Source organism: Hippocampus guttulatus, chromosome 11 (assembly GCF_054856545.1).
Source record: "Hippocampus guttulatus isolate MCC_2025c chromosome 11, RoL_Hgut_1.0, whole genome shotgun sequence".
In the NCBI taxonomy this organism is placed as follows: Eukaryota; Metazoa; Chordata; class Actinopteri; order Syngnathiformes; family Syngnathidae; genus Hippocampus; species Hippocampus guttulatus.
The window spans coordinates 17,108,273-17,126,795 of record NC_141271.1 but is presented as its reverse complement, the minus strand read 5'-3'; the positions used below and the strand labels follow the sequence as shown (position 1 = coordinate 17,126,795).

The 18,523-nt window shown below is 42.8% G+C and overlaps 1 protein-coding gene across 2 annotated transcripts; it reads right to left on the bottom strand.

Annotated features, from left to right (window-relative positions):
* Positions 1-1,832: 1,832 nt before the first annotated feature.
* atf2 (activating transcription factor 2) lies at positions 1,833-18,414 on the bottom strand. Of its 2 annotated transcripts, none has more exons than XM_086123253.1 (12): positions 17,161-18,414; positions 16,886-16,958; positions 16,286-16,382; positions 16,085-16,203; positions 15,878-16,003; positions 15,276-15,454; positions 14,507-14,621; positions 13,002-13,094; positions 10,652-10,876; positions 9,987-10,193; positions 7,364-7,469; positions 1,833-5,044 (listed from the first exon to the last, which is right to left on the bottom strand). In XM_086123253.1, exons 2-12 carry the CDS (start codon positions 16,931-16,933, stop codon positions 4,848-4,850), a joined length of 1,512 nt encoding a protein of 503 aa, XP_085979379.1. In that variant the 5' UTR covers positions 16,934-16,958; positions 17,161-18,414; the 3' UTR covers positions 1,833-4,847. The 2 variants fall into 2 exon arrangements, with proteins under 2 accessions (XP_085979379.1, XP_085979378.1); XM_086123252.1 differs by having other exon boundaries at positions 17,516-18,414.
* Positions 18,415-18,523: the final 109 nt, after the last annotated feature.

Sequence of the window (18,523 nt, the reverse complement as noted above, 5' to 3'; positions counted from 1 at the left end):
CCTGCGGGCATCTTTTATTCACCAGCCTGCGCCTTTTTTTTTTTTTTTAATTTACCCCTCATGCCCCCTGAAGAAAAACAAGCAGGGTGTCGCTTCGTTTGTATTTATGACACATTTGCCTGTCAATGAGGCTGTTTGGCCTTAATCCTCGCTTAATTAAAAGTGCTGCTCCACACGGGCACACCGCTAAGGGTCAAACGCTCGCCACGTTATGGAATCAATCTGCCTGTCAGTACATCATCTGGCTGTTTTTACCTATACATTCTGTTTGTTATCTCTCATACAAAGTGTGTTGACTACGTGTGCCAATTTAAATCAAGATGAAACTGCCCCCCTACCCCCGGCTCCCAAAGCAAACATGTTATTTGTGAATGCCGTGACCCACATAGTAATGTTGGTGCGATCAGGAGCTAATCAAGCATGGCCTACTTATGCACCATCCAGAAGCGCCTTGTTGCTATTCAGAATTCAGTAAACGAGTAAATTCATATCCTAACTCATTATTATGTTGATTTGAGGTCAAATGTGTATCCGGGCATCCGTTTTTGGATCCGCTTATCCTCCCACGGGTCGTGGGCGTGCTGGAGCCTATCCCAGCCGTCTTCGGGCCGTAGGTGGGGGACACCCTGAACTGGTTGCCAGCCAATCGCAGGGCACACGTAGACGCACAGCCATTTGCGCTCACAATCACAGGGACAATTTAGAGTGTTCCATTTACCTGCCATGCATGTTTTTGGCAAGTGGGAGGAAACCGGAGTACCCGGAGAAAACCCACACAGCCACAGGGAGAACATGCAAACTCAACACAGGAAGGCCGGAGCTGGAATCAAACCGGCACTTGTGCACTGTGAGGTGGATGCGCTAACCACTCGGCCGCCTCTGTTAAAATAGGCCAACAATTTCATTTCAAGTATATTTGAGGGAAACAGGGGAACTTATTAAATTGCGTGTCATTCAACAGCAAGTGTAAACGTATCAACACTTAATTCCAGTCAAGCTATTTGTGTTGTGGAAGGTCATTCTCCTAACCATCCTGTCGACAGGAACGGTCCACTTCAGTCACACCACTCCCATACGTTTGAAGGCAGCGCCACCTGGGGGAAATTTGGTGCTAGAGCATTTCTCTCACCCGCTTAAAAAAAACAACCTTTCTATCTGGATATATATATATATATATATGTTGTTGTTGTTGTTTTTTTTAAGAGAGACAATTCACCATTGCAAGAATATTAAAAACATCTATCCACCATTCTCCGCACCACGCGGGAAGGACGAAACCGGGATTTGAACGCACGACCTCTAAACATTAACATGAAGAAACAATCAAAATGATTTTTAGTATGGAAATTCCGTCGAAATTGACCTCCTTTCCTTCGTGTTTGATGAAAAAAAAATAAATGAACGTCAGTTTTTTTTAAATGAATTACAACAATGAAATGAACTTTTTCTCTTCTAATTTCCCGAGATGCACATGAATGGACCAAAAATCTGTGGGAATGTTTGGTTTACGAGTAAAACATTTGCCACAGGGAGGGACACCACCTTTGAAATGGTCCAACAGGAAATACAGTACTTGACTTTAACTGGCTCTCATTTCTATATAAAATGCATTTCAAATTTTGTTTAAATGCTTGACGTTATGGTGCCACTGGGTGGCAGTAGACACCACAAAAAAAATGACATGAAATACTTCAAATCATTTTTTTGACTGTGGGAAAAATCCAAAGCAAGATGTTATTGTGATAGCTGTTCATATCTTGTGCAAAAAAACAAAAACAAAAAACTAGCAATATTTCTACTTCTGCCCAATTAAAAAGAAACAGAGACGAATGTAAATAGCTATATTAAAAGGTTTATTTCAACAAGTTATCAATTGAAATTGATAAAGAGAACGTTCACGAGTCACAAGTACACACTGAACACGAGATCACACCCTGGTTTAGTAGTACAACTAAAACAACGCCGCTTGATGACTTGACAGTTGACTGAAACATTGTTGAATTCTCGCAGAGAATCATAATGTCATGCAGAGAGCACAAACCCGAACAAGAAAAGAATCATCTTGGATGACTACACAGTAGTAAGCCAGTAGAGAATACATTTTAACATCAGTGTGGGACCTATTTAATTTCTGCTCGTTTTCTCGAAAATTCCGCAAAGCAAACTTTGGAACCTGTCAGCTATTAAAGAACTATGAAGCACAACACCTACAACATACAAATGTATCCGTGATGTTTTTCCCTATGTGATTTCCTTGAAAAGGAGCAACCGGAGGAGCATCATCTTGTCACGTGTGCGGCATGAAGCTATTTACACTCAACTTCAAGAGGAAAAGGAAGCCGCCCCCACTTTGTGTCAACCGACCATGTCTACCAAAACAAGAACGGGCGTTGAATCAGGAGGCCATCGCCATGATGACGCAGGCAGACAATCACAGGCAACAATCAAAGTGTGTGTGTGTGTGCGACAAAAGCTGCCACTGCTTGAAAAAAGGTAAACCCGTTGTTTCTCTAAAATGTGCAAAATACAGAAAGCAAATCAAAAACAACAACAAAAAGATAGATCGATCGCGCTGCTTTATATAATGAAATAAATACAACAAATAAAATGTGCAAACACACTTGTATTGCAACCACTTCACGAGGGATGGGCAGTGGATTATTTTCGAGACAGTAAATTAATCAGCAACGACATGACTGAATGTTCTGAACTCCCTTTTCCATGCCAGTGTCTTACCAAACAAATTGGTGCAGTTGTGTCATCTGATCTATAAGCAGTGAAGAATCCTCCAATATTTGTTGGATTTATTGAAGGATTCCTCTTCCCTAAAATTGGTCCATCAAATATATTCTTGGTTTTAGTACTCATGATTCTGCTTAATTCCTGTTTCACAAATGCAAGAATAATCAGAATCCGATGTTTTTTCAACATGTAAACATTACAGTGGTCAACAAATTTTTACTTCATGTTTTAGTCAGAGGCAAGTAACCGTTTCAAGATGATTTTTCTTTTTTTGGGGGGGGGGGGCTGATTCCGAATCTGCTCTTGTTTTTCCCCTAGCACAACAGCTTTTCAGAATAATAGTGACATAATAATAATAATACAATAAGTAATATAGTCATATAGTTAGTAATATTGACGAATTAAGGTTTAGGAATATCTTTCCGAAACGTCAGCTAAAAATTACAACGCAGAATTAAAAAAAAAAAAATCTATATTGGCCAGCATTTATAGGTCAAGCTTAAAAACAAACAAAAAAATAGCTGAAAACTAGATATGTTAGAAGGGGGAAAAAAGCGAAATCAGCTTCAAAAATACATTTGGGGACATATAAATCCAGTGGCGGGCCGTGCATTTCAACCTTAGGCCTTCAGTGACGTCACATACATTAAAACAATATAGGCTCGTCAGGCAGGACTTAATTTCAGGAGCATTTAAAACCATCAAGTCTGCATTCACAATTAAGAGCAGGTAACTAAATTTACAGATATTGTCAAAAATAAAAAGATTTAAAAAATACTAAATAAAATGCCACCCAAATTACGCTGTGTGATCAGAAACAAGTCTGTCCAATAAATTGCGCAATGTCGCAGTTTCATATAAGACACCAACCACACAATAACAAAACAAACGATTCTTTGAAAATAAAATGAACATTTGCATTTTGAGAATAGGCTATACAACAGCAAATAACTGAAAATGTTGAGCAGCTGAGATCGAACGAATTTTAGTGCACGAAGCTGACTACAATGCGCCATTATAAGTTGCAGGTGAGCTGATTTATTTGATAATTTTTTGTATCTTTGTCATTTTATTTCGTGACCATTAATACTAACGAAATAAATTAACAAGAATAAATGTAAAATAAAATTCATTTACTCACCAATGTAGTGCGAGTTCACCGAGCTGCAGATCTACGCGAGTGTCCCCAAACGTTTTTAAACGCACCGTAGCTTGTAAGTTCCCAGCCGTGCTCTGATATTTCCTCGCTGGCTTGGTAAAACAATTTAAATTCGTAATTCCAGTGGAAGGTCCGTCTTGAAAATTGTTTGGAAAGTAGTCTTGCAACCAGATCAACGTCTTCTGCTTCGGCCATTTTGGGTCAAAATGCAACAACAGCTTCCTCTAGCAATCACCGAACGCGCACGTCCAGTGTCGACGTAAGCCCTTCTAGCTGGCCCTGGTACGCAGACTCGTGATCTGATTGGCTATTGCAAGCTGACTATGCTCGTTAATTTACAGCGCATAGTCTGTTCTGAGCAAGTTTAGTTTACCTGGCAACACAAGCTATCTGAAATATGATTGGTTAAAAACTCTACCATAATAAATAAGTTATCGAGTGGCTTTCAATGTTATTTAAAATAACATTGAAAGCCACTCGACTAAGTGGAAATAATATGACGTAAAGAATACAGAGAATAATTTTGTTGACATATTTATGAAAATAAAATAAAATAAATTTATGTTATTCTCAGAAAAGTAAATTTATTAAATTTACTTTTCTGAGAATGTTTAGGCCAGCAGAGAAGGCCTTGCGGGCCCTGACGGAACGCCACTGTATAAATCCATCTCTGACTAAAATTCTCTGTCGACCAGTATTACAGTAAAGAACTTGATTTTCCTTTAAGATTAATAAATTAAGTTATAATCGCATTCCAATACAGTACTCGTAAAGTGCCATTTCCTGTTGTCTCCGTCACATCACTGTTGCCTACAGAGAATAAAATGGACCCAACGTAAGGAGAGAATAAATAAATATGACAATCGTCCAAAGTGAGGCAGGAGGACAAGCCCTTCCCCGCGTTTGTGTGGGAGACCGGGACACATCGAACAGGGGTGGGGGACATTCAGCTCCCCGAAGGCAGAGAGTTGGCGGCGCCACTCAGTGGCTGGTTGTCGTCTGTGCTGTGGTTGGACGGGGCGGGCGCCGAGGACGAGGAGGAACTGACCCCGTTGGAGGTGCTGACGGAGCTGTGCTGGATGGCCTCGCTCTGAGGGCTGCCGGGGAGCGACATCTCCTCGCAGCTCCCGTCTTTGTCGGCGACTGCAGTGAGGGGGGACAAACGTCTTGGAGGACTGCGAAAGGCGCCAAGCGGGACGCCCAAGTGCGATTGGCCAGCTCTCAAAAAGCTTTTCCGTTCGTCGCGATTACGCGGCGTCTCCGCACCCTTCCGTTTCATGAAAGCTCCCAATGTCAATTTAAATGTCTATCATGAGGGCACCCCCTCCCCGCCCCCACCTAGATCCCATTTGTTTTTAGGTTACCCTGCCAACGACTGCAGCGACAGATGATTACAGCACCTGATTTTAATGATGCTCACACTCGAGACTACGCAAGACTTGGAGTCAAAATGCCACCAGCTGTTAAGGCACTCGCCTTGAATTAATTGGATGATGATGGGGAGGAGGGAGAACGAAGGCTCGGCTCTCCGGTTTGTGCCGAAAGAAAGCGGGCTTGAGACCCCGTGCATGCAGAGGGAAATAAACATGACCGTGCGTGTGTTTGATGCTCTTATCATGTGCGGTGCAGTGGAGAAATAAAATCTATGATATGAAATATCAACACCACACCACACATAACCCAAGAAAGAAGAAGAAGAAATTGAAAAAGCCACTTTGACTGTTTTCATATTTCGGCTAATACAGGCCTGAACAATATTTATACTTAGAATTTGGGAATTATGTGTCGTTTATGGTGGGGAAAACCTTTTTACTCAATCATACACAGTACCTTTAGGTGGAAACTTTTTTTTTCTTCTTCCCGCTCACATTTAAGAAGTGAAGAAGGCAACTGTCACTGTTCTCTTTTCTTCACAGCTTAAAAAGTTATACATTTACAAATATCTCTACATGTCCTCATATCAATCAATCAACTTGCAAATCGGGAAAAACTGATCATTGCACTTGTCTCAAATTTTCCCATAGCTTTCAAAAGTGTGTGTGTGTGTTTTAAAAAAAAAAAAATCAGCTATATTAATACCTAGCAACGTCGCAACAATTTTTGAATCCGTGGTTCCCGGGATCATCTTGAAGAGAAAACCCAGCGTTGGGGCCTTTGCTTTCGTTCATCCCACGGGAAGTGAAATGCTTTATTTTGGCCCTCATTGTTGCGATAATGCGGTAGCTGTTTATTTACCCGACTTACAGAGCATAATGGAAGCTAATGCCGCTCATGAAAGGAAGCAGCTTGTTTTTGCAGCCATCTTGAGAGTGCGCGGATTGCAAATTAAGGTGCAAATGTCCTGACTTTGACCCATTCATTTCGCGGTTTCATCATCTCGAGGGTCAACCTTCTCAATATGTCGTGTTTGACCCAAGTTCAGGTGAGCATAATCTGCTCCTCCAAAAAAAAAAAAAAAAAACGTGAGGTGATGTCACGGGCCTCAAATAAGCTTCTACCTGCTCTCGCGGCGAGCAGATGGCCGGCGAGTGTGCCAAACTCAAGTTGGCTAACTGGAAGGACAGTCTTGAGTAATTTCTTCCCACTTGCCACTGCGCAAAGGCACAACCATGAAGGAGGAAGGATTATTCGGGTCTTGTGGGTGAGGCAGCCGCGGATCAGCCAGAATGAAATGAGGCACTTTACCAAATCAGTCATGCCAGAGTCTGACTGGACTCCAACTGAGATTTCGAGCCCGTTTGCTTCGCTATGCTCTATAATGAAAAGTGATTGGGTTTCATATCTAATAAGAGTTCTTATGGACAAATGAATCAAATATCACTCGCCTCAACCCTTTATTGGACATCTGTAATTTAAGGAGGTGCTGGAAAGCGTGTCATAACGGAATTATATTCATATGCTGCTGATGAGGAATTCTGCTAATTAAAAAAAGGCAAAATTTGTCACATCAATCTATTCACTCATAAACGAAGGAGTATTAGGGAAGGCAAAAAAAAAAATTAATAAAGTTGTAATATAAGAAGTCGTAATGTTTTCAAGACTAAAATGTATCATTGGGCAGAAAAGTTAAGATAATGAAGACATTTTTCTTTTCGTCACAGCCTAATGATGCAGTAAAAGATCTCAACATTTGGTAAAAAAAAAAGAAAAATTGGGTCGGCTGACCAAATATTTATTTAGGTGTCATTTAAGAAGCTTAACAATTGGTTGCTTATAGTTACACCACCTGTGGTCCCTTAGATGGATTCAACGACCGTAGCGAGGATTTGTTTCAAAGTACACCTGTCTCATAATATGTCAACCTTTGCCAAGTTGAGGGAAGACGGACGGGGGAGTGCGCGCATGTTGTCAATATCTGTTCCCATTGCTGGCTGCGATTCGACGGAGCTCTTTTTTTTTTTTTTTTTTGGAGGAGCTGGCGGCAAGAGGCCCGGGAACGGAGAATAATAGCGCATTACTCACTGTGATAGCCGGACTTCTTCTGCATGGCCGTCACAGGGCAATCTTTATGAGCCAAGAGGAGCTGCTTCAGCTGAGCCACTTCGCTTCTCAGCAGGGTGACTTCACTCTTATTCGGGAGACAGGAGACACACGGCAACGCTGTCAAATGGCGCCAGTAGTTGGACGACTGGCACAATATGCACATGTCAGAATGAGGGGGGGGGGGGCATTCTACAGTGGTACCTTGACATATGAGTTGTCCAACTTACAAAGGTTTCAAGTTACAAGCCGTGGCTTGGTTGATTTATTTTTTTTCTAACCATATTGTGTATTCTGCCCTCCCTGAGTGAGTGAGCAGTTTGATCAGTTTTCCCAAAAGATCCCCAGTGTGCTCACTTCAAGCTTTTTATGGCCACACCCAAAAAATAAAATGTCAATATTCTCCCGCCTGTTTTTTTAAGAAACCAATCTTTCATTAAAAAAAATAAATGACATTTTTTTGCATTTTTTTCTCCCCCCTGTTGTAGATTCAGTAAATACTAAATACAAAGTCATGTAAAATGTTTTTATACTCACCGAACGATTACCGGTAATCATATCTCAGACTTTTATTCTGCCATGTATCAACAGCAGCCTCAACAAATAAATAGATCCAGATGGCTTGAGCCATATATAAAATTATGCAGTGTGCTGTGAGGACGGCTGGAAGGGATCGCATGGCATTTCCGTTCATTTCGACAAGGAAAGCTAATTTGAGATCGGAGTGATTTGTTCACAGAACGAATGAAACTCAGAAGTCAAGGGATCGTACTGCCATTGTGCTCCCAAACAACTCTCTGCACATTTGACACTTCGATCGCTTAAATGTACAACAAGCTAATGGCAATCTATCTTCAATAACCCAAATCTGCAAATCCTCGGTCCGGTCAAAGCTCACTCGTGCTCTATGAGGCGAGCTCTGTAATTGTTGGTGCACCTTCGTAGATGCTGCCGTGATTTACATTCGTGCGTTAGGGCTCCCAGCGGAGCCGGGGATTTCTGCATGTTGTAAAAATGAAGAAAAAAAAACCCCAGACGTGAGGCTGAAGGTGACTTTAACTGGATTTAGAGCAAACCGGGCACGTGGAACAACCGGTGGCAGATTTTAACTTCTCTTCCCCCCTTAACTCATTCAGTACCAGTCAATTCTGGACCAACTCTGAAAAGACGTTTGAAAACGTCTTTGGGAGTGAATGAGTTAAGAAGCGGCAAGTGACTCAATCGATTAGTCGAAAAGGCAGCACTATACAGTATTTGAATCCATCTGTTTAACTAAGCTGGGGTTGGCAGGATCAAAGTATTGTAACACAGATTCAAACACAGCCGCAGTTACCGTTTGTATTACATTTGCGCCGCGACCCTGATTAATACGATACACTCACGCCGTCTCTCCACATTCAGCACGACGCACAAGGCAATGAGATCCAATACAAGGGCGGTATTGAAAACTGCCTAAGTGTTGCTTCATCAATGTTGTTCACAATTGTAAGTTTGGAAGGCAGCCAAAACATTCGAAAACAGCTCTCGGTGCGACGCGGTGAAATTCGACATCTGTGCAAACAACAATAACAGAACAATATTAGGTATTGTATTTATATAATTTTGACAAAAATCAATTCAGACTGAGGATCATTATTTTCCTAAAAGATGATTCTATTGATCAACCCATCCATAAATCAGATATAAAATAAAGTATGCTCCTCTTTGGTTACTTACGGAGGGAAAAGAGTCCCGGCACAATAACATTTATTTACGTATTACACTACATCGCAACGCAGAGCCGTAAACTTGCTTCGGACTCAAGGGCGAAACGAGTTTGGGCAAATGGGTTTTGCGCGATGCTGGGAGTCCTGAGAGCTGCTGGCTATGACCCTCGTTAAAAAGCGAGTTAACGATGATGTTTGAGTAATTGTGCCTCATTAGAGAGAGTTTTGGTGATCAGCTGGGCCGTGTCTGTTTCAAAGTGCGCTGCTCATTAATGTCTTTGTACAAAATGTTCTTTTGTACTCTTTCCATGTGTCATTTCCTTCTTTGTACTTGAGGCATAATACTATCTTAAACGTCCCTCCTATTATCCCCTTGATTTGACATCGCATTTCCTTTGTCAACTTGCTATTCACCTAAACGTCAACTAATTCGACCTTCTTGATGTCGTCCCCCCTTCTTCAGCATCTACTCCCCCTCACCTCCGCAAAGATGGCACCGCGTAAACATGATTTAATTGTCTGGAACACTGATGTGCCGAACCCCCCCCCAACAAACATATCAACAGAGACGATACATGACCTGCTTCGAACTTGTCAGCATTGCATTCTTAATTGCTTGTAGCGAAATGAAGGTTCAAGCAGACACCTTTCCCTCCGAGAGTTTTGAGGCCATTCGGTAAACTACCGAGACAGAAGCGAGGACACGCTTCTGCGCGGCTGACATCTGGAGGATACATCTTTATTGACAGCCACGTATCGATGTAAAGGCCCCCCCCAACGCATACGCTGTCGTGCGGCATCACTTATTAATGGGCTTTAATGACTTCATCACGACAGCAGGCAAAGTCTGCGCATGTTAACGGGAGAGCGCACACATGCGATGATCAGCGGCGGAGTACCTGAAGTTGTCCGTTTACGGAGTTGAGGTCGTCGGCCTTCTTCTCCAAGGATTGCACCCACACTTTCCTCTTCTGTCTGCAGCGCGAGGCTGCCGCCCTGTTGCGCTCCAGGAACTTGCGCCGCTTCTCATCTGGGTCGTCGCTCGTGGTTCTGCGCCGCCGACCGCCGGTGCTTGGAGGGTTTGACGCAGGGGGCGCCGGGGAAGCCTGCGACAAATTCATAAATCACACGCGGGGGAAAGTAAATAGTGCGAAACCCTTTGTGTTTGTTTTTGAGAGCCATGTAGGGACGTAGGCAGTCATTCATTCATTCTTTCTTTCTTTGGCTTATCCTGTTCAAGGTTGTGTGCAGTTGGGGCCGATCGCAGCTGACTCGGGACAACAAGCCATGTACACTCCGGAATGGTCACCAGGTGAATCACAAAGCACAGAGAGAGACGCCGAGTCAGAATTGAACTGACACTGCTTGCACCAAACTCAGATAAGTGAACCACTACACCGCAGGTAACAAACTCTTTGAAGGCCGGTATCCTGCATATTTTAGATGTTTTGTCAGTAAGCTCCTGATAAGGATCTGAAACATTTGAAATGAGGTGTGTTGGACATGGGAAACATCGACAACACACAAAAAAATGTATATTAGACCCGCGCGTGTGAGTACTTACGGGTGTCTCCGTGGTGGAGGTGGCTGGTTGCTGAAGGGAATGTGTGGAGAGTTCTTCACTGGTGGGTGGCGGGTTGGGGGCCAGACCGAGGGATGTGGATGGAGTCGGAATGGGGATGGAGGCCGGAGAAGCAGGAGCAGCAGTGTGCGTTATGGCGCTGCTCTGGACTTCACCGCTGTCGCCGTTGATGAGTGGAGGAAGCTGCTGGCTCGGTGAGCCTTTTGGCTTCCGAAAAAGAAGACGCATCACAAGTTTCCATGAATTTCATCGTTATTGCGTAATGTTGATGCCCCTTTGGAAGGGGCGCATCGGCACAAACGCCCGGACACCATAAAAAAGTTTTCACGTTAAGGACTTCACAGGAGCGCGAAAGCTTCATCGCTAAAATTTCACATATTCACATCCCAAGGCCTGGCCTTCATTCAGAAAAAAAAAAAAAAACATTCATAGAGAAGTTTCTGAGTGACTCAACACATGAGCTGACACCCATGTCACTCACCAGGCCAGGCCGCACCTTTTAAAGCCGTACACATACAAAAGTCACAGACGCGAAGGTTGCACATCACACGCATACTATTGTGGCGAACAATGAAAATGGAATTTTAATCCGGTGACTTGATTCATCGATGGGATGCTCAACTCTAAAACTATTTGACTGCCGCATTCCGAAACGGCGTCCATTCTTAAATGTACTTTCTGAAGCTCTCTAAGCGTACAAAAAACTGATCAGCAGGTGCGGGCAATTGCTAGCAATGATAACTCAACACAGTAGCGCCCACGAGAGCACAGGCATCAAATCAAAGCGGCAGCCAACAAGGTGAAAGAGAATGAGCCCTTCGAAACACTAACAAAGTGAGAGGCGATACATTTACATGAGAAAACAGAGGAGAGCATTATTCTAACAAGTACCTTTGCCAGCCCAATCTATCTACCAAATGGGTTTATGGTGTAATACCCTTCCAGAAGCTCTTCTGGCAGAAACAAGATATTATTCTCTTGGAATGGCCCCGAGAAAGAGGGGGAAGCCAGTCACATTCATATTTCATCTCTGCCATGGAAAGCTCATCAGTGTAATAACCCTCCCTCTCATGGGTGTTATTCAACCATCTGCTACTATATTACTTATCTTTATTTTGCAAGTAATTAACAGTATAATCTTCTAAATTCAGCAAGTTAATTATCATTATTGTGGTCTTTGCAGCATCATCAGTCCTTGTAAAGCGCAGTCGCTGCGCCGCCCTCCCTCAAGCATCCCCCCCCCCCCCCCGTTTCCCTCTCAGGTTGAGTAGGGGTCTGTTTCCTTGACGTGGGCTCATTAGGTGTTTGCTGATGAGCTGAGTGCAGTGGGAGGCGCCAGGAAAGGGAGGAGGTGGGGGATGCAGGTCAGGCAGGATTCTGCTGAACTAAAAGGTTCCATGCAGGGTGAGGGCGACTTCATGCGTCTCGCTGAGCGCGTGCCAGGATGCCCCCCTAGCTGGCTTTCGCTAGTAGCCCCCCGCAGTCCCCAGTGAAGTGTTGTACGCCATCTCCGCGTTTGTCATCTCCGCACCCCGCGATTCCAAACAACACCCCCTTAGCCGTCCTCCTCCTCCTCCTTCTCAGTCGGGATCAATTTCGCCGTGCCAACAAAAACGCCTCCTGTCCACAGTTTATCTGTTAATTTCAAGCAGCAAGGCATGCTGAGAACGCCTGATAGGTTCTGCGAAATGTGCTTCATCACAGTGTCACATATATAAAAAAAAAAATTAAAAGAAAAAAAAAATCCAAATTGAGCAACATTTTTCACATTTTTTAGACACTATTACCTAGGCGGTACCGAGCGGTTGTTCAAAAATAATAATAGAATCATTGATTTATAGCGCATGTCGTACGCAACAAAACATGCTTCACATAGTGTAAATAAAACAACATTTGAACAAACATTCAAACATTTAAAAGCAGAGTGAAAGAGCTTTAAAAGCAAAGAAATCCAAATTTGCTTACCAAAATTACTGAGTTCGATAAGAGCCACCCCCCCCCTCCCCCTCCCCCGCACCCCAAAAAATGAATAAGGCATACATTTAAATAAATAGATCTCAACAAAAAGCCTTTTAGTCTTTTGACAACTTCTTATGTGTTTTCCACTTCCAAAACATACTTTCACTCAAAATTTGGTCAGGTCATGGAGAGCGGAAGAACAAAGAATTTAACAAGTGCTTTCGCAATATAAACAAACGCCATTGAAAATATTTTCTCCTTTTGGAAGAAAATGAAGTATCTTCATCCCACCAAATGGATACTGGCGTGTATGGAATGTTATATTCAAGTGAGTCACAAATATTTGATGTAACGCAAGAACAATGATAAATACCAGCTTTGCCTCAGACTGGGCGGGCGGCGGTTGTGGCGAGGGGGGTCCGGGGATGCCGGGGACGTTAGGCACTACGGTGACAGGTCTGACAAGCTGACAGCAGACACACAGAGAGACGCAGCAGCACAAAATTAGTCTTTCCCCAGTAGAAGGCGGACTCGTGCACCCCCCCCCCCCCCCACACACACACAACACACACAGGCAGCAGAGTTCCCTCATATCTCAGCCTCATTATGTCGGATAGCCCGTTATTTTGTGGAGGCGGCGCCACATGGAGATGCCGCGTGCGTATGTGTGTGTGTGTGTGTGTGTGTGTGCTTGCTAATGAACCTCTGCCTGACTGCGTGAGAGCATATGGGCAGGGAGGCTGAAGAGGCGATGAGAGAGCCAAGTTGGAGGTCCAGAAGCAGGACTTCTCTCAGAGCCGCTGATGAGATGTTGCTGGGTCGGCGGCAGCGCTGAATGATTTTTGGTTTGATATTGCGATTTAAGATGCGATTCTGATTTTTTTTTCCAAGGTCACCTTCCCATCTTTTTTTCTTTACAAACAAGCAATATATTCATCTGTATTACGATAAACAATTTGGGATTTATGATACACAAATGGTTTGGTCTTTGGTCTACAATAAAGTGTTTTATTAGGTCTGGTGTGGATCGATGACATTTCAGGGAATGTCAATGGGGAAAACTGAGTAAATGTACAAATAAATTGAGCTTGGTCGCAAAGCAAACTAAATTCGCACGTCCAGGTAACATTTTATCGACAACCACCTTTTGCCGCACAAAATTCCCAACCTTAGCCCGAGCCGCACTTATAACGGGATTGCAAAAAACGCATTAACGCAAATCCAAGTGCTCTGCCAGAAATCAAGAACGTTGATTCGACATGAACAAGGACAAATGACAGAGTGTGTTGGACGGGTTCCTGTTGCGCTTCAGCCAATTCCCGCGTATTTGTCACGGCCATACAAAGTCCATTACTTTCCTCGCGCGCTCCACGGATCCAAATTGACTGCCAAATCTGCCGTGCCAATGTCGTAAATAGTCCCCGCTGTCCAAGAGAACGGGAGACGAGCAAGGACAAAATGTGGCATTAATCAATCACTAAGTGTTGTCTGAACAGCACTTGAGGAGCACTTGCGTTCGTTGGCACGCCGAGTCGCAACATGACCCTCATCTCCCTCACTGGCCGATCACAATTAAGAAGCGGCTCTAATGTTTTTGAAAGTATGTCGGGAGGTCAGGTGAGAGCAGCTCGCTATGCGCATTCACAGTTAACATTTTTCCTGGGAACAACAGGGAAATACAGTTGCGGTCAATGTAATTCATACAGAAAATAGTACAGGAGAATAATCCGTTTGATAAACAAAAGTAATTGTCGAGTGTGATCAGATTTTGGCAGGGAAAGGAAGAAATGCATTTGCATGCAAAAACTATGCAGATCATTTCCAGTTCTTTGAACACGGGAGTCAATACTTGAGAATTCTGACCAGCGGAGCACTCACTGGGATCGCAGTGGGAATATGTACACTGGAACTGGTAATGGCCGCCGGAATGGCAACTGGCATGGTCTGGCCGTTAGGCAGCTGTAAGAGGACTGGAAAGGTGCCAGACACTGGCCTGCAGCAGGAAACAAAAAGACACCGTGGTCAGGCTCCGCCCCCCCCCCAAAAAAGACAGTTCACAATTTAAAGAAAACACAAATTAGTGACAGTGGTGGCAAAAACGTTCTGTCACATTCAAGCACCAACTGATGAGAATGAAGAAACACCCAATAAGCTCAAGCAATGCGACTGCGTTTTGCTGGGATGTTACCGGTAAATGATATGAATGTTGATTGTGTTTAGCAAGTAAGCCTTTACACCTATTCGTTACTATCTGATCAACAAATCACACTGACACACGGCACGGCACGCCACCAACAGGCTGTTTTTCACGACATGGACTACGCACAACCTTGCATGTGAAGAGCAATTCTATTCTTGAACGGAAATACAGCCGCTTTCTTGAGCGTTTAAAATTCAAGTCAATGATAACAACACACTGGGGGTTGGCATTTTTCATTTGGAAAGAGAAAAATAATAATTATGACAGCCAAAATGAAGATTGTGTAAACTGCACTGAAATTAAAGACAGAACAAGCACATGCCCCACTAAGACAAAACTAGCACACACCAAAAAATAAAAATAAAAAATAAAGTTACAATGAAATAAGATTTGAGTAAATCAACTACGATTTTGTTCTTTCTAAAACGGACATTCTGAGTTACTTACACTATCGGCCTACTAGTGGAGGGGACCTGGGTAATAACAGAGCTAGATGTTGGCGATGGGAGCGCTTGCTGTAAAACAACATTAGCCTCTGAGGTTGCTAGGAGTACATTGGGAACTTGGAGGGATGCAGGATGGACTATAGTGGATGTTGGCAGCGAGGCGGGCTGCAAACATAAGTCCTGGAAACACCACACAACATCTCAGCTGCAACAAGAGCGGACAACACGTGTCCTTGTTTTTTGACTCGATGTTTACAAGGAAAGAGATGAAGAAGAGAGAAAATGTGATTAGTTTTCTGAATATTCGCATAACAATTCCCTATTGCTATCAGAAACATCTTTCACCCTCAGGTAGTGATGACAAATACAGTGGAAGGTCCAAAGTTGAACACGCTGGTTTGCTTTGAAATTCGTCCAAATTTCAAAAAGTGATTGTCCTTAAAACGAAAGCCCTGATTCCTCCCAACCCGCAAAATCTGATTTCCAATTTCCAGCCTAATGACTGATTATATGGACATTAGTAGGAGTGGATCAAAAGAGGCAGATTAGAAAGATATGCACTCCGTGACTTAAGTCTCGCAAAGAATAAAAGAAGTATTTCACCTTGTCGTCATCGGTTGTAGATTCCGGGTGAGGCAGAGGGCTGCCTCGATGGGCCTCGAGGGCGGCGCTTTCTTCACTTTTGTTGCGTACGACAGGGGTGGCGAGCGGTGACAAATCCAGAGGTAACTACAGAAAAGTCATGTCAATGAGCGTGTTAGGAATGAACAGCAGAGATACAAATTCCAGATGAGCTGCTGGGTTTTCAACCTTTTTAAGATCATCTTCAGCCCCCTTTTTGAAGTCGTGATCGAAGGGGCTTGTGAGTTCATTGAAGAGTCCCACCTCCTCACAGTTCTTCAAAAAGCGGGTTGGGGTGGGTGTTTGGTCTGCAATGGAAGGAAAGGTTTCAGGACATACACTGGGTGGTAAAAGAAATCGAGCACGTTTCGGTACTTTGTTAGGTTTTACCAGCAATTATGACACTGTCGGTCCTGGCTGGACCAAATTTGAGGGTCATCTCATGTTTGTGCTTGTGGACAGCCAAATGGTCTTCATTTGTAAATCTCTGGTAGAACAAACAACAGGAAAACGACATGAGGCATTCAGACAAATATGCTTTATTACTTGAAGTTAGTTCATTTGAATCATGCAAGTACGGAGGGGAACAGCTTGACTGATTCACTTCATTATTTTAACAGTTTGTGTTTTAAGAGAACATTTTTCCAAGTGTATTTTTTCATTTTTCCAATATTATAGTGAACCCTGGATTATCACAGGATATTTATTCCAGGCCCACAGGCAATAGGTGAAAATCTGTGCATTGCTTTTTCTTTGTCATTTTTTGACACTTCAAAATCTTCATCAAGGGGTATTAAGAAAAGACAGAACAGCCAATGGACTGGTTGGTTAATATAACTTCTATCATCGTTGTTAAATACATGACTATCAACCAAAATTGACCACTTTCTAAAGAGAGCTGTGTGACACCTTGTCTATCATTGTGAAATTTACTGCACAATTATTTTGTTCTACAAAGAAACAAAGTTGTATCATTAAAAGTGGAGTTACCTGTCCACAGCCAGGAGCAGTACATTGGAAAGGTTTATCATCACTCATATTAAGCGTTTCCAGTTATGTCAGCCTGTAACGGGATCAGAAAAAAAAAGTGTTTAACCAGTCATGTGGTGTGTTTATCAACGAGACTGAATGTTTCGTGTGTAGACAGAATTTTTATTGCAATTTAAATTGTAATAGACAAACGGGAAGCAGGCTGGCTAACAAAAAAAGAACAAAGATGTGGACAAAGCAAGTCAAAGATGGGCGGTTACTACAGTTGTTGACACCTATGGCTCTTTATAACACCACCACATCCTCCTCCGTCGTTATTCTTGCACAGGGCGACTGTCACATCTCGCTCCAGTCTACGTTTGAGACTAATACACTCAATTGGTCATCGTACGAAATGGTACAACCACAGCATCACACAACGGCGTAAATTCAGTTGTTTTCATGAAAATAGCCTTAGCCCCGCGTGAACATACAACCGTCGCCATATTTGGATTTAAATATTGCCTTAACAAAGGGAGTGCGTTTGTTCAATTAAATAGCAAAGATCACACATAAATTTGCATCACCCAGGCACGACGTGATGCTAGATAGCGTTCTAAACATTCCTCCATAGATGTGGACTCCACTTACCCTCACAACCAGCCACTACCCTGATAGATTTTTCCAAAATCCCACGTCTGGTGCAAACTATCGCGAGAGGTGGTCGGAAGTTTCCGCATTCGTCACAAGAATGACATCATTCACAGCAAGAAAACATCTCTCGAAACGAAGCGTTTCAAGGTTCCCATATGAGCATAACTTTCTAAAAAAAAAAAAAAAAGGCTGCGAGTCGACAGTACGCATTAAAATTTATCTTTATAATTACACAAACCGGAATGTGCTATTAGACGTAATTAAAAACATTGTATTGTATTTGGGCTCTTGGTTTCGAAGTACTGTACTACATACAGTATTGTTCCTTCCCTTCGTTTTGAGTATGCCAGTAAACCTTAAATGTCTTTTTTTTTTTTTACATTTCATTCAGAGCTGGTTTTCTTTTCATATTTCACGGATAGCTTTTCTAAAGACTTTGGCAATTCAGAGGAACTTATATATTTCAGACCCATCGTGACCAGAAGGTTTGCCAGAGCTCCTCCTTGTACAGTATAAAGACTACCATCAACTGCATTTTTTAAGCATCTGTTAATTTGTCATCATGTTTAAGGGTAGTGTTTGCATCCTTGTAAATCCTTCACACCAACTCAAATAAAACTAGAGCCAACATTCAATAAAAGGTCAAGCATTATATCCTGAGGTCATTTTAAATGTTCTAAATTTATTCAATGCCATTTACAAAAGCCACTCACCTGCTGACCAAAAGCAGAACTAATAAACCGCAACTCAACCACTGACTTATGGAGGTGAACCCAAAAAACAAAAGCTTCCATGAGATCTCTCAGGAAGCAAGGCAAGTCTTTGGCAGCTAATCACATAATAGATGACATTCAGACCAGCTGCTTTTGGTTGTTTCCAAACTATCCCCAAACACAACTTTGTTAAATAGCCAAATACATGCATTTTAATCTTGTAATGTCTTACATTTGTAAAATACATGTTTTCGCTCATCTTGACAGTGCCTGAACGACTTTGAAAATGTAC

Bases quoted from the DNA above. Each gene is read 5' to 3' on its own strand.
- atf2 (XM_086123253.1), bottom strand. From the start codon at position 16,933: ATGAGTGATGATAAACCTTTCCAATGTACTGCTCCTGGCTGTGGACAG. The intron at 15,455-15,877 runs GTGAAATACTTC...TGGTGTTTCCAG, and splicing joins CTACAACCGATGACGACAAG to GACTTATGTTTGCAGCCCGC. The intron at 7,470-9,986 runs GTACTCCGCCGC...CTCCCGAATAAG, and splicing joins CCGTAAACGGACAACTTCAG to AGTGAAGTCACCCTGCTGAG.